Genomic DNA, 14,457 nt, shown 5'->3' on the forward strand with positions numbered 1-14,457 from the left:
CCCGAAATGCAAATGATAAACGAATTTTATTTGCTGCCGTTTGCTGGCAACTAATTAGGCAGCGACATTTGTGGTCGACTGGCTGCTATTTTCGCTTTTTCTCTTTTACTTACGACAAATTTCCATTTCAATTTCGCGTGATTTAATTAAATGTCAAAATGAAAATTTTCGGCAATTTATGCATGGCAATTTTCTTTGGCTCTCGAAGAGAGGAGCGCAGCTTTGTGAAACGGACGAGGGGATGCTTAAGGGGATGGGGGTGTGCGAGCCCCGGAAAAACTCACCCACAGAACCACAAATCTTCTGGCTTCGAGTTTGCTTTTGCTTTCGCTTAGATTTGCTTTTCATGGCCGCAATCCGCTAATGCGTCTAATTGCATTTTCGGGCTTAGGAAAGCAGGCAGCACCGTTTTCCCCCTACACGTGTTTGTGTTTGTGCCTGATTGCAGGGGTGTGTGTGTGAGCTGCTTAAGCAGGTGCCTGCATTTCCATGCAAGCCATGAAAAATAGACTGTGGAAAATGGAAAGGTGCTGTGCTGTAAGATACATCGTTAAATGTATCGCATTATGATAAATATTTTAGCAACAAACAAATAATTTTATCAATACCAAATGAACAAAAAGAAAATAATCAGATGTATACATATGTACATATGTCCTCTTGCAAATGCCATAAATCAAGAGCCACTTGGATTTGTCTCAGCCGTCGTGTTTCTGCAGATTTTCATCGCCTGTCTCGTTTATCCTGACAGAACCACACGAACGCACAAACGCACACACACATGCACACACACATATCTCGGCTCGGAAAATCCAACCGAAAAACCCCTCATGTGTGCTTGTGTGGGGTGCATTATTTCTAATTAGGAAAGTTTGTCTGTCAACTGAGGCGATTGTGCGACAGACGGCAATGGGAAAACTTCTTTGACTTGTGCCGAAACCCAAACGGGCAAATCAAATTCAAGTAGCGCCAAAATGGCAAATGAAAATAAAGGCAGGAAAAATGCAAAGGGAAAACTCGGATCTGCAGCTCTCATCAAGCGCAATTGAGAAGAGCAAAGCTCGTGGCAAACACAATTGCCACACTTCATCATCCACAAACTTGGTCCAAAGTTAATGAGCAATCCACTCTCTCTCTCTATCTATCTCTCTCTAAATACACAGATATTTAAATACACGCATATATATTTATACAATTGTGTGTGTGTGTGTGCGTGGGACAACATTTACATTTTGTATAACTTCCGGTTATCAAGTGCATAAGCATAAATGACAAAACCCATAACTCAAACACAGACAGGAAGCGGCAGAAATGTTTAACTTTTGCTTTTCACCAACTTTTACTCTCGTCCTTTGAGTTTTTTTCCCCCACTGACGTTTCCTTTCTTTCTACAATTTGAGGCTTTAAACTATAGCAATTTTCTGTCTATTTAATGACATTCTAAAATATTTGTATTCCTTCGCCATACTTTTATTGGCATTGTTATGTGTCGAGTTTCTATGCCAAGATGCATTTTTATTGAAGAAAGTTCGTAAAATTGTATTTAATTGGCTATTTACATAGTTTCAGAAAATGTTTGTGCCTGCACTAATTAGAAGCCAACTATTTCTCTTGGTAAAAGAATTTTGTAGATTCTTTTGGACATTTTCTGGCATTTTAGATTGAACTGACTTTGCGGTTTTCAAAAAATGTTTGTTTGGATTGTAACTCTTTTGATTCAATTTCAAAGGCATATTTCGAGCAATTAGTTTTCATAATTTTGTGCGGATTTATATTTTAGTTTACATATTTTAAAATCATTTTTACTCGCTTTCAATTGGTTTTTTTCATTTTTAATTTGCTAAAAACGACACCTGCCATTTCCATAAATATCTATTGTGTCGCAACGGCCAGAAATGACATCAAAATCGTCCATTATCCCACATCGAAGTCCTTCGATTCTATGGAAAAAAAGGCAATTAAACAAAAATGCCGTCCAGGTGGGCGTGATGTTCCATTGAATTTATCGTAATTGAATTTGGCAATTAGTATTCTACTGTTATCGGGCATAATTTATTGAATATTACTAACCAAATGTATAGCAATGAATGGAGAGCAATCAAAAGGAATGGTAAAATATGTTCCAGAGCAATCAATGGGAAATATTCAATTTCCAGTGATTAAAATTAGCCGATGACACAGAAGTTTCACATTGGACGGGGGGATATCATCGTATTCATCGTGTATATATCCGTGTATATATAATTTATTCCATGGCAGGAATAAAGTTTCGTTGCCGTTTTGACTTGAACTAGTTTACGGCATTCATTGCATACATCTTTGATGAAGTTTGGGGATTTTCGGGCTTGGCAAAAGTTTTTACATTATACAGTTTATGAACTTTTCTCCTCCATCTCTCGATGGACTGATTTGTATTTCCATTTCGTTTCATAAATATTTAAATTTCTTTAGACATACACACCTCTAAATACATATTTATTTTTAATTTTTTATTGCTCACCATTTAAAGTTAGAGAACAAACCACGAAAGACATGCTTTTCCCAAAAATGTTTATCTATATTGCATGTACGTACATATGTATATATGTATGTGCGTATGTATGTACATCCATTATTAATGGCCTTTTCCTATGCCCATGTATACACGGATATCTGCCTTGTTTCGCCGGCCATTTGCAAATCCAATTAGCTTAGATTAAACACATAAAATGCAATGACAATAAAATGAAAAAAAAAATAAATAAATACAAGAGTAAAAACAGTGGCGGGTATTTCCGCAAAAGGGGGCCTACAATGCATCGGAGGGAAAATTGTCCGTCGAGAGGGGCAATAAATCTTGCATACAATTTATTGACAATGCTTTGGGGCGCTGAGCAAACAATGTTCTTCCGTTTGGTTCAGTTCGGGCCAAAAGGACAAAAGGGATATGCACCGCGATGCGGGCTATTTCAGAGGGGTGTGGTTGTAGCTCTTAAACTGCACTATATACATGCACTATATATATATATATATATGCATATAAATATGTTTGTTGGAACTAACAATTAACGCCAACCAACGGAAATTCGAGTGATTTATTTATTTTCCTCTCAGGCATCTACCAAAAAGTTTAGTGGAAATCCATAAGGGCAACGAGCTAAAACATTTAGCCTAAGAAACACTTTAAATTACCCAAATATATAGTATACAGAATACATTATGTACTTTTCTTACTTCATTGACTTATTTGATACTCATGTTTCTTGTATGAACTAAGTAAACTCCCATTAATTTTAAACAAGGAATGTAACATTTGAATTTAAAAATGTTTCTTTAATCTGCACAGGTGTAAAATTACATAGTATTTTACTCGACACTTTGTAGTTCGGTTTATAGCAAAGCTTGCGCTTCTTGAAAGCGCTAGGTGGCGCCACCTATCAGGACATACGTATAACCCTTAAAATATATATATATTATATGTATATATATGTGTGTAAATTCATTTAAAATCATTAAATTTGAGTAAAAATGTCAGTAAAGCCAATCGTTTGATTACAAACTATTGATTAAATGTTTTGTATTTAAACATTGCTTGGTCCTGGAAGCCTAGGAAAACCGTTGCCATAAAGGACTTCATGTGCCATAAATTGTTTATGGCAAAAAGCTCAACTGGCGGAATTTGAAGGAACCCAAGGAGCAATGTCAAAAAGTGATTGGGTTATAAAGCAAAAGACCGAGAAGGGGACAACGTTTAGGCAAGCAGAAGTGATCTAAATGAATGACTCGCGGGCAGAGGACGCAAACTGAATTTTAATTGAAACAAGAAGCATGATTCAGTTTTCCTAGCCTGCGGTTATCTAAGGGATTTTCAGTCAGGAATTTTGGGGGTGTGTCTGCTGGCAGACTTTGTGGCAACTTTTGAAGCCCAGCTGGCTCTTAAAGTTGTACGTTTTTGGGCCAATAAATTGTTGTTGAATTATTTTCGGCACTGCAACTATTTATATTGTTTTGACTTTGCCTAGTCGGTGCCAGTGCCGCACTTTAGCTTCAGCTTCAGCTTCTGTTTCTGTTTCTGCTGCTGCTGTTTCTGTGTTTCTGTTTTTATTGCTGCCGCTGACAAGGCATAAATAAAATTCTTGGTTTGTTTTTAATTTGTGTGTGCCCCCTAAAAACAAGTCCAGTCGCTTCTGTTGTTGTCAGTTTTATGTTGCTGTTGCTGCTGCAGCTTGTTTGGCATAAAAAGTGCAACACTGCGGCAACTGTTGCAAGTATTGCAGCCCCATGGTCTACACCCAAAATTTGGGTCACTGCGGTAATGTTCTGTCGAGGTTTTTCACTGTTGTGCACTGTATTTGGTTTTTTTTTTTTTGTTTGTATTATAGGAGACCAAAAAGTTAATTCTTCAATTGCTTCGATTTTCGCTCAATGGCTTTCCGATTTCTGCCAATTATGCTTGGCCATTTTTCATAGATGTTGTTGTTGAAACTTAAATCGCATTTTTGGCCACAGCAGCAGCAGCGGCTTTCAAAATGGGGGAGCTAAAAAAAAAACAAAGAGAGAAAAAAAAACCTTAAAAACCTGCTACTAGAAAGGGCTGGAAGAACGGGGAATACTGGGAAGTGTATGGAAAATGGAAAGAGGGGAGGAAAATGCGTTGGGCAAAAAACTTTGTGCATATACATTTATCAAATTGTTGTTGCATTTGGAGCGCAAATAAGTGGTTTATGATGAAGCCTCCTCTGCTCGTCTCTCTTACCCTCATTTTACCTCTCTCTTGTCCTTTATTGGCACCTCCCCTTAGCCCCTTTTATCCCGTTCGTCGTTGTTGTTGCTGCTGTGGGTGACGTAGATGTTGTTGATGATACACTGAACCAACTGTTACTCTTCTATCGCACTTATTGTCAATAAATTCTTTTGTCTGCTTTTAGGAAAACTACGTTTTTTTAGGCACTTGTACAAGTTATAGTTTATAGCACATAAATCATCGAACCAACTGATTTTTCTATCTGTATGGCGTTTGCTGTTGTTGCTGCAGTGACTGCTGTTGCTACTGCTAATAGTGCTGTTGTTACTATTGGTGTTGCTCATGCTCTAGCTGGTGTTGTTGCTGTGCTGCTTCATTTTGCATTTTTACGAGCATTGCCAATGTCGTGTGTTGTTGCTAGTTGTGCATACATGTGTGTGTGTGTGTGTGTGTTTGCGATGTATGTGTTGTGTTGTACGTGTGTTGATGCTGGCGTTGTATGCAAGTTGTTGCTACTGGACGCTATAAATTGTTTATACGGTTCACTTGGCTTTCGGGCCATTTGGGATCATTGCAAAAGCAACGCACACACGCAGACAAACACGATGGAGGCAAACAAATTTTCATTGGACGTGCTTGAAAATCTATTAAGCGTTGATAATTCAGCGTTTTCCGGCTTTCCAAAAGGGTCAAAAACAATATAAATGGACAAACACGTACACATAACACATCTTCTCATGTGTTAACATTTAATTGAAGCGCTGGCGAAAACAGGAAAAACATTAAGCTGATTTAATGGCAATAAAAAACAATCCATAAACTCCAAAAATATATGTACAAGCATATATGTATGTATGTAGAGACAAAAATGGAACCACAACGACAACAACAATCATAATAATTTTATTTGCCTCTGATAATCGTTCGCTTAATTGCATTTGAAGTCACGCGTAAGGAAATTTGAATTATTGAAACAATCTCAACAATACTGAAATTGCAAACAAATGTCAGCAATAAATTCAATTAAATTTCCCAAAAGAGTTGGTAATCAATTCCCCTTTCACAAATGAAACCCAAAATGGTTTATTAACCCAGGTAAAAAGATTGTTTAATTAATAAATAGCCAATGGTAAAAAAGGCATCCACAAATTGACGACAACTAAGTTTGCTATGGCATTTAATTAACGGTAAAAATATGTTGTCTATCAAAAAGGTTTAAAATAATTCAATAAATTAAACCTCGCGATAATTCTACAAATTTTTAATTTTAAAACAGCATGGGAAATTATAAAAGTCTAGGATAAATTTCATTTGACTAAAATTGCAGATTTTTATATGCTAAGATGGTATTAATACTGCAGCTTGCTTTTAAAATTCAGACAATCTGATAGTTTCCCCATTCTGTTCCTTTATCTGGTAGGTGACTAAAGAACATTATATACATTCTTATGAAAATAGGAACGGGGTACAGGTATGCTGTTGATGCCAGCCCATTCATCTTCGACCTCGAGGTAGCCATTTTGTTTTATTTGTCCTGCTCCTGGGATCCTTCGCACTCCTTTTCTTCTTATTTTTCAACTGATGCAGCTGCTTTGTTTCATCTCTTATTCGGCTGCGGGTTTTGATGCTGATTGTTCCAGCCACGACATTTCGTGCTGTGTGACAATTGTTTTTGGCCCAGCAACAACTAACATCAACTACAATGACAAGCTGAACGAGAACAGAAGGCTGTCTTACACTTGAAGTAATAGTTAGATACATTTCGAAGTTCCACTAAAAACGATAAATATGTATTGCAATGCTGTAAAAGACCCTAATACGGCGCGCTTTTGCCGGTAAGCCGTATCTGTGCAAAAAATATTTAATTCAAGAAATAAAGTAAAGAAATATACTTTCAGTGCATTCTCCATCTTTTACTTGAATGTAGTTTACAGCACCGCGAGGCACAAAAATTCTTAACCATGCCACATGAAATATGGTTGAGCTTGAGGTTCTTGGTGGGTGGATGGGGTTACTTTTGGGGGTTTTAAGGGATGAGGAACGACTTGAATTATAAGACGTTGTCCTTCTGGTTTCAGTCTTTGTGTCGCCTTCTCTCATGTGGATGGGGGATGGTTAACAACCAAGAACCAGCTCACTAAAACAAACCCCCTCTTTGCCCTGACGGCGCTGCTCTTTTATGCCTTTCGCCATATAATTTATATACGCTCAAATATAAATAACAATGAAACGAGAAGAACAAAATGCGTCGCACATTCTGGTTTTTGTCTTGCCGCATTTTCATTTTATTTTTAGCGGTTTGTTTGCTTGAGTCAGATGCTTCCCAAAATGCCCCCAAGCCTCCCCAACGAAACCCCCAACGGTTTCCGCCACTTTTGGTTTCAGTGTTGACTAATTATATGCCAGCATCACAAGTTGTGTTTGTTTAACAGCAAAGCCTTAAACCAAAGTAACATAAAGTAAATAAACTAATTATATACACGCAACTAGACCCAACGTAATAGGAACATCAATTTAATTATGAATAGCTCAATTCGACAATTAAAAACGATATTTGGCATCATAATGTTTAAAAAAAAAACAAAATTTGTTAAACTACAACAAAAATAAAGGCCAAATTTTGAGGGCGAAACAATTGAAACAAAACTACTTCAAATTCAAGTGGCAGATTGCCTTATATATTTCTGCTGACTCTCAATGTCTGACAATTGTCGCCAAAGTCTGAACAATTGCAAGTTGTCTGCGAGACTTTGGTATTTTCTAGATAAAAAACTTGAAACCAAAATGTTGGTGCGGAGCAAAAGCAGAGGGCCATAAAAATTACTTGCACTACAAGGGAAAACTTTGCTGCAGCCGCTTAACAGTTAACAGTTATAACCGCAGGGGGTGGAAAAGCTTAAGAAACGGGCAAGGAAAAACCCCTCCTGGACTTCGGCCATCATATTGTCTATCAGTCCGGGCGTCTTGGAGTCAAGTGCTCGGTCTCTAATAAGTTAACTGGTCTGTAAATTGTCTGGATCGGTGTCCCAAGTCCATGTTGCCCCTCTTTTGTTTCTGTTGCTTCCTGCAGCCACGTTGGCTTGGTTATTCTCGTGGGCCATATTTATTAAGTTATGGTCAATAGTGGGATTATGGAGTCATCAAGAATTGGAGGAGACACGAAAACCGATGGTTATAGAATACAGTTCAAATATCGTCTTGATAGGCACTGTTTCCAATTGCACACTTACAATTCTTTTTTTAATTATTTTTGCCTCTTCATAAACCTCAATTCGTTACCGTTCTAATTAGTTCTTCAACTTTTGTTCATTGATACAAATTATATATGTATGTAAGTGTGTATGTATATGTATTTAAACGCGCTCAGGCATTAAAATGAACGAAATATACACAGAAAATAATCCTCAAATTGCTTTGGGCATTTCCCTCGCTTTTCACCTACTTTTCCCCGCTTTACCTTAATTCAAGTACTTTTCTGTGCTTTCGTGTAGTTGTTGCCACTGCCGCACTGTAATTGGCAATCGTAGCAAATTCTATAACTGATTTCAGTGTTCGGTGCATTCGAGCGTTGAGCGTAATCAATTAATTAACTACAAAATCGCAGTCGACGTTAATGAAGTTGTGGGCAATAATACAGAAACATGAAAAACAGCAGCAAAAATACGAAACGATACAAAAATTATGTAGCCAGCAAACAAAAAAAAAAAAAAAAAAAAAAAAAATAGAAAATACTAAAGCCAAAATCAATTGAGTTCGATTATTTGCATTCGGATTTGCAAACTCTATGGATTCTGATTGAACAGAGCTAATTAGTGATGAATAGATGAATGGACTAGCTGAAACGTTAAATTTGTAAGAGGATTTAATTGCAAAATATGCATACAATGCTAGGTGTTTGTGTAATTGCAAAGACTTGGAATGAAATTGAAATTTATAGATTTTCATTCGATTTGTTAGTGGTTCCACACAGCATATTAAATACTATTACTATTAATAAAATTCAAGTCTTTGTCGGAGTACAAAAAAATGCATCCAATTATTTGGCAAAAATGTCAAGTTTAATCCGTCAACTCATTTAGTGGCAGCTTGCTGTCCTAGACTCTCGAATGCCACAGAAATGTTGCAATTCCGAAACTCAATACATGGTATGCGTTAGTCATGCTCTATTAAGTTGTAATGAGATTAGGTAATTGATTGAAGGGTGCCCAGGCTGATAGGACTTGACCGAAACCGAATGCGAATGCAAAAAGCCAAAGCCAAAAACTTTAACCCATTGATTGATGGCAACCCGAGTTCACCGCTAGAAAATATTAACAAATAATGAAAATTAAATTTTTTTGTGGCCTTGTCAATTGAATTGTTACACTTTTATATATTTATTTTGACTTAGATGAAAAGTTACAAATTAACTTGTCCAAGCAACAAATATGTTTTCAAACTTATGATGCAACTTATATTGCTGGACATTTTTCTCTCTGCATTGGTAACAACGACGAAAGGATATTACAGAACCGAAATCGCTTCAGAGTTCAACTTGATTGAGTGGCAAGCAGCGGTCACGTGTCGCTGCAAATAAACAGATTTTCATTCCAATGCCACATTCCAATTCAAATTCAAATCGACACTGAGACACTAACTAAGCGATAGAGAGGAATATAGTTCAAGCGAAAGCGACGGGTATGTGCGAGAAAGATAGAGCGAATCATATATATGTACATATATATGTATTTATATATATATGTAGAGATATACGTGGAAAGAAACAGATTCAGTTTCAGTTTCGGTTGCAGGCTCTGAAATGCCAGCCACATTTCGTGTCCTTCGTCGAATTCCGCATTCACTAATTTTTGCCACTGAGATTTGCATGTTAATGGGGAAAATGAGGTTGGCTTGTGGGTTGAAAATGAAGATGGTGTGGGATTTATTTTTCCGCCCATTTGTTGGTAAATTTCTTTGGCGCATCCTTTTTCACCCGTTTTAGTTGCTATTTCAGGCCACCGAATTAAAAGTTTTGACCGAAAAAGCAGCCAAGTAGTGAATAAGGTAATAGTGCAACCTCCAATTACTTTGGCTTATTAGGATGTACAAAACTTGAAAAACTTTAGCATGTAAAATGCGGTTTACCGAGGAGTTTAAATTCAATTAGAAATCAACGGAAATAAGAAAACAGAAAGAGGTAACCAAAGGTAAATGAGATAAAATTGGCTTTTTGCCAGCAGGACATTAAATATTCCGTTGTGTATTCTCTGTATTCACAATTATTAAGGTAAAAAACGCACCTTTTTTTTCGCCCAATTTATTTACATATTTTGGGACACTGCTCTCTCGCTGATGGTCGTCACAAACATTTTGTTGGTCTCTGTCATATCCTTCACCTAATTTGGCTGCTGGTTGCTGGCTGCTGTGCTTCATGAAAACTAGATTATGGTCAACTTAGTGTCGGCTACCTTTTATTTTTGCCAACATTTTTTGTGTGGTCAACTTTTTCGGATGCTCTGCTGCTCCTGTGGCTGTGGTCGCAAAAATGTGCAGCCATACAATTAAAACCGCAAAAAATATAAAGGCAGGACGCACGTGAAGGTCCCATTAGAGCTGTCTCTTTCTCTCCGCCGCCAGTTTCCGTCTCTTTCCCCTCCTCTGTACGGCCCTCTTTCTTTTTGTGCTTGCATTTGTTTGGGTCTTTTGTATTGTGTTTGTTGTCGTTATGGTCTAATTATCTCTATTTATTTATGCTACTGCCAAGCAACTTTTGTTTGCCATCTCAAATTCTACCTATCTCTTTCGCTCCGTCCTTCCGTCCCTTTCGCATCTTTGTTTGTTGCGTTTTGCTGTTAATTCTTCTCTTTTCCACATCTTTGCCTTGTTCTTTTGCTAGGTATATATACATATATAGGTATATTTTTTTTTTTCGTTTTTCTAGCTTTTACGTTTGTTGAAATCGCACACACATGTGTGCACTTAGGAAATAAGATTTAAAAGATAATCTGCTAGGTAGTTTTCCAAAAATATTTGCATTAAACGTGTGTATCTTTTTTCTCATACTAATGTATACATTTTTATACGTTTTTAAATTGAATTAAAAGTTCAAACTATTTATTCTTTCGGTGTATAGAAAAGAAGGCAGAAGTGAGGTGGCGCACACACACACGCACAAACAGAACGACAAAGATACAAGGCTGGGCTTACCTTTGCTTTTAAGGCCCAGACATTTCGTTGGACATTATGTTATTACAGCTGCCTGCCATTTCTCTTTCACCCCATCCAACTACAAAACTAAAGCCAAGGCAACCAAATTCCTCACCCTCCCATGAAATGTGTGTGCTGGAAATGGATTTGGACCGTAAAAATGCAGATAATGGGCACCCAGCTCATGTGGGTGCAGTTTTTAAGCCATATCTAAACAAAAAAAAAATAAAAATAGAAACGAGATGCCTGTGATTGTGGCATCCCAGCTTGCTGGTGCAATTAACAAAACAACTTGTATATCAAAGGCATGCCGGGCGTATGCGTAATATGCTATTCGTCGAACAGGAAACAGAAAAGAGCTTAAACCGCTAACACATAGATCACAACTTTGGTCGGACTTTAGAAAATTTTGTTATGTAAAACACATAGATGCCATAAATCCGGTTCCAAAATTAATCTATCTGCTTCTAACCAGCTTCCCATTCCTCTATCCCTCTTATTTGCCCAGAAGCTCGTTGAATTCTTTGAGTTTTATTTTAATGAGTAGTTGAAGCGTTTGAAGAGCAGCAAATTTACAGTCAATTAAATGCGGACCCCCAAGAAACCCGCCATAAACTCATCCGTATTATATTGGGGATATTGAGGCAAAAGAGACAGGGCTAGAGTCTGAGAAAGAGGGAGAGAGATAAGGAGAAAGAGAGGGGGAGAAATGGAGCAAAGACTCGAATTATGCTTAATGAGCTGAGCCAAAATCTGAAGCAACAGGGAAACTCAGGGAAATAAACAAGTGCCAACGAGTGTTGGGTTGGGTGGGTTGAATATCGAGAAATGTGAAATGCGGAGGAAATGCTTCATGGCCCCTCCAGTCACGAATACATAATTACAATCGAAAATGCTTTTCATTAATTTCAAGTGCGCTTCACGCGTTCGACAAACGGAACAAAAAATTAAATATGAAAGGAAAAGTCCAGATCTTGTGTAAAATTAATTTAAATTTCGTATTCTTTCAAACTCCTCTCTTTTTCTTATAAATTAGATCCATGTTCCATGTAAATATATATAAAAGTGGCCCTTATTAAAATCACTCCAATAAAGGTTGTAAATGGTATGCAGTCGACACATTTCCTATTTAACTCATTTTGCTTGGCCTTTTTGTTGTTTTCAATGAACCATTTGAAAACTAGTTTCAACTAAAATTTACCTATTTGCCCTCCCAAAAATCAAGTCTTCTTCTGCAAGCGACCACACAAATTTGTTGGCCAAATCGGTACAGAATCTTTGAGCATTTCAATTTGTTTTCAACTTTCAAGCTATCGCAGGGCCAATTATGAGCCAGAGTTCGGTCTGTAGATGGGAATTATGAGCCAGCGGATTGATACCCCTGCTCAGATAGTTGCCAATATATATACATACATATATATGTATATAAAGTACGGCGGCACGAGAGGGAAAAGTTTATAATTGTTTTTTAAGTTTTACCCGCCTATCCCACGTTCAGTTTGCTGCTGCGGGCGGATTAGGGCACTGAAATATGCAACCTGAACAAAAAAAAAGAACTAACAGCAAAGTTTGAGCTTAGCCAGTTAGGAAAATTTAGCAATAAACTTGTATTTAATCGATTTCAACACTTGACTGAGGAACGTCGACAAGATGATGATGAAAATACCTTCGTATCTTGTATCTTTATCTGTATTCGGATTCTTCAAGCATTTTGTCAGTCGGCCAGAAGAGTCAACCGGAATTTCAATTCTAGTCACACAAACTTTTTGTCGCCAGACATTTTCCTTTGGGCTTTTTTTTTTTGCTTACTGCTGCTCAGAGGAACATAATGAATTTTTACAGTTAGTTGGCTCGTGATTCATTTTCTTGAAGGCCAACGTGTCCTCCTGCGAACATCAAAAGGATCTAAGAGGCAGAAGCCGTGAAGCCGAGAAGTGGGAATCGAGAACTGACATCCAAGAGAAACGAGAAAAGTTTCGTCTGGGCAATAGTTTATTCCACTTTGCTACCAATTAGAGCATTGAATTGTGCCAACAGCAGGTGCACAATCATCAAAATACCACCCATAAGCCAAACCACCCATATAACTACCCAACTCAAGCTCAAACTCGAACTCGAACGCAAACTCAAACCCAGTGCCAGAAGGGCGGTCAATTCATTTGTGATATTATATTGCAGTCGTCGTCGGTCTCGATGGCAATCCCCTAATGGGGTTTATTGAGACATCATCAATCTAACTTTAGTCCTCTTCCGTGGCAATTTACCCCCCACCAAACCACCAATTTGGGCCCCCACAATTTCCCAGGTAGTTTTGTGCCGTGTGCATGTTGGCCGCAACAAAAGATTCAATAAAATGGCCAATTCCAGACAACACAATTGCCAACACAATGGCAAATGCCAAGAAAAACCGAATCGTTTTTGATTTGGCTTCAATTTACGTTGCACCAGAGTTTTCAATTGTTATCGGTTTATATTTTTGCGGATAATGATTCAACACGGAGCGCACATATGTCAGTTAAATTGCAACTTAAATTAAAGCTGAGGTGAGTAAAAAGAGAGTGTTTTTCAGGAGAAGAATGTACGTATCATTTCCAAAGAAATAAAGAAAAATAAATTGTATTTCAAATACTTACTGCTTAACCTCAAGGATTATGTTTCAGTAGTGAGATTCACTTACTTTTTGCCGAAAACAATTTGCTGCAAATTTCCAACACTCGAGGCCCAAAATGTATGCAACAGAATTTTGCACTTTACTCATGTCAAAGTTGCTTTCACTTTTCCACTCTTTTTCACCTTTTGAATTGTAAGTGGGCAAAGGTCTTGTCTGCAAAAAAAAAAAAAGGGGAAAATATAAGTAAAACGTTTTATACATATATATTTCAGCACAAGTATATGTGTAAAATAAGGAAACTTTTTGCGACCCATCTAACGTTTTTTCCCTCTCTGTTTCTTTTCAGGTGAGTAAACGTAATTTTCTTTGGCCAGAAAAAGAACACATTGATGTGCAAAAGTGAAATCCTCTTTGATGTTCCATGCGGTTTCTTCACCCGGGGAAATCTATGAATATGTGTAAGGGTACCTTAAACCAATTTTTTTTTCGGGAACTATATAATTTTTTGTGGTAAGTTCGTGCATCGGAAGTGCCAGAAGTTTGGCAAACTTAGGGATATAACTGAGCAAAAGGGCATTTCGCTAATTGCTTCATTAAATGTTTGCCTAATTTCGTTCGAATTAGCTGTGTGTCCAGAGCAGTGTCTCACGCACACCGACACACACACACCAACACACACACAGAGAGACACGCACAGCATCTTATTTGTGCTTAATGACTGCCACTCGAAATACCCATTAAACCCACCCAACCACCCATTAGTCTGCCATCATTAGGTGAATCTCTTTTTCTCAATTTGCGCTCAACTGTTGTAACTGTTGCAGTCCATCTCCTGAAAATGTATGGAAATCGACGAAAAGCATAGCTTTAGGTGGAGCTTTTCACTCTCATACAAGGTAAATACGAACCCACCATACCAAAAACCATTAAGAGACCG

General features: G+C 37.6%; 1 protein-coding gene across 4 annotated transcripts in view; it reads left to right on the top strand.

Moving 5' to 3' along the window:
- LOC113564502 (neurobeachin-like) overlaps window positions 1–14,271 on the top strand; it is a 76,145-nt gene extending 61,874 nt beyond the window's left edge. For all 4 annotated transcript variants that reach the window (XM_026981988.1, XM_026981990.1, XM_026981989.1 and 1 more), the window contains exon 3: window positions 13,867–14,271. In XM_026981988.1, the coding sequence (XP_026837789.1) occupies window positions 13,867–13,923 (57 nt within the window). In that variant the 3' untranslated portion in view covers window positions 13,924–14,271. The remainder of the gene's footprint in view (window positions 1–13,866) is intronic.
- The last annotated feature ends 186 nt before the right edge of the window (window positions 14,272–14,457 follow it).

Source organism: Drosophila erecta, unplaced genomic scaffold, assembly GCF_003286155.1.
Source record: "Drosophila erecta strain 14021-0224.00,06,07 unplaced genomic scaffold, DereRS2 tig00000126-arrow-pilon, whole genome shotgun sequence".
NCBI classification, from domain to species: domain Eukaryota; kingdom Metazoa; phylum Arthropoda; class Insecta; order Diptera; family Drosophilidae; genus Drosophila; species Drosophila erecta.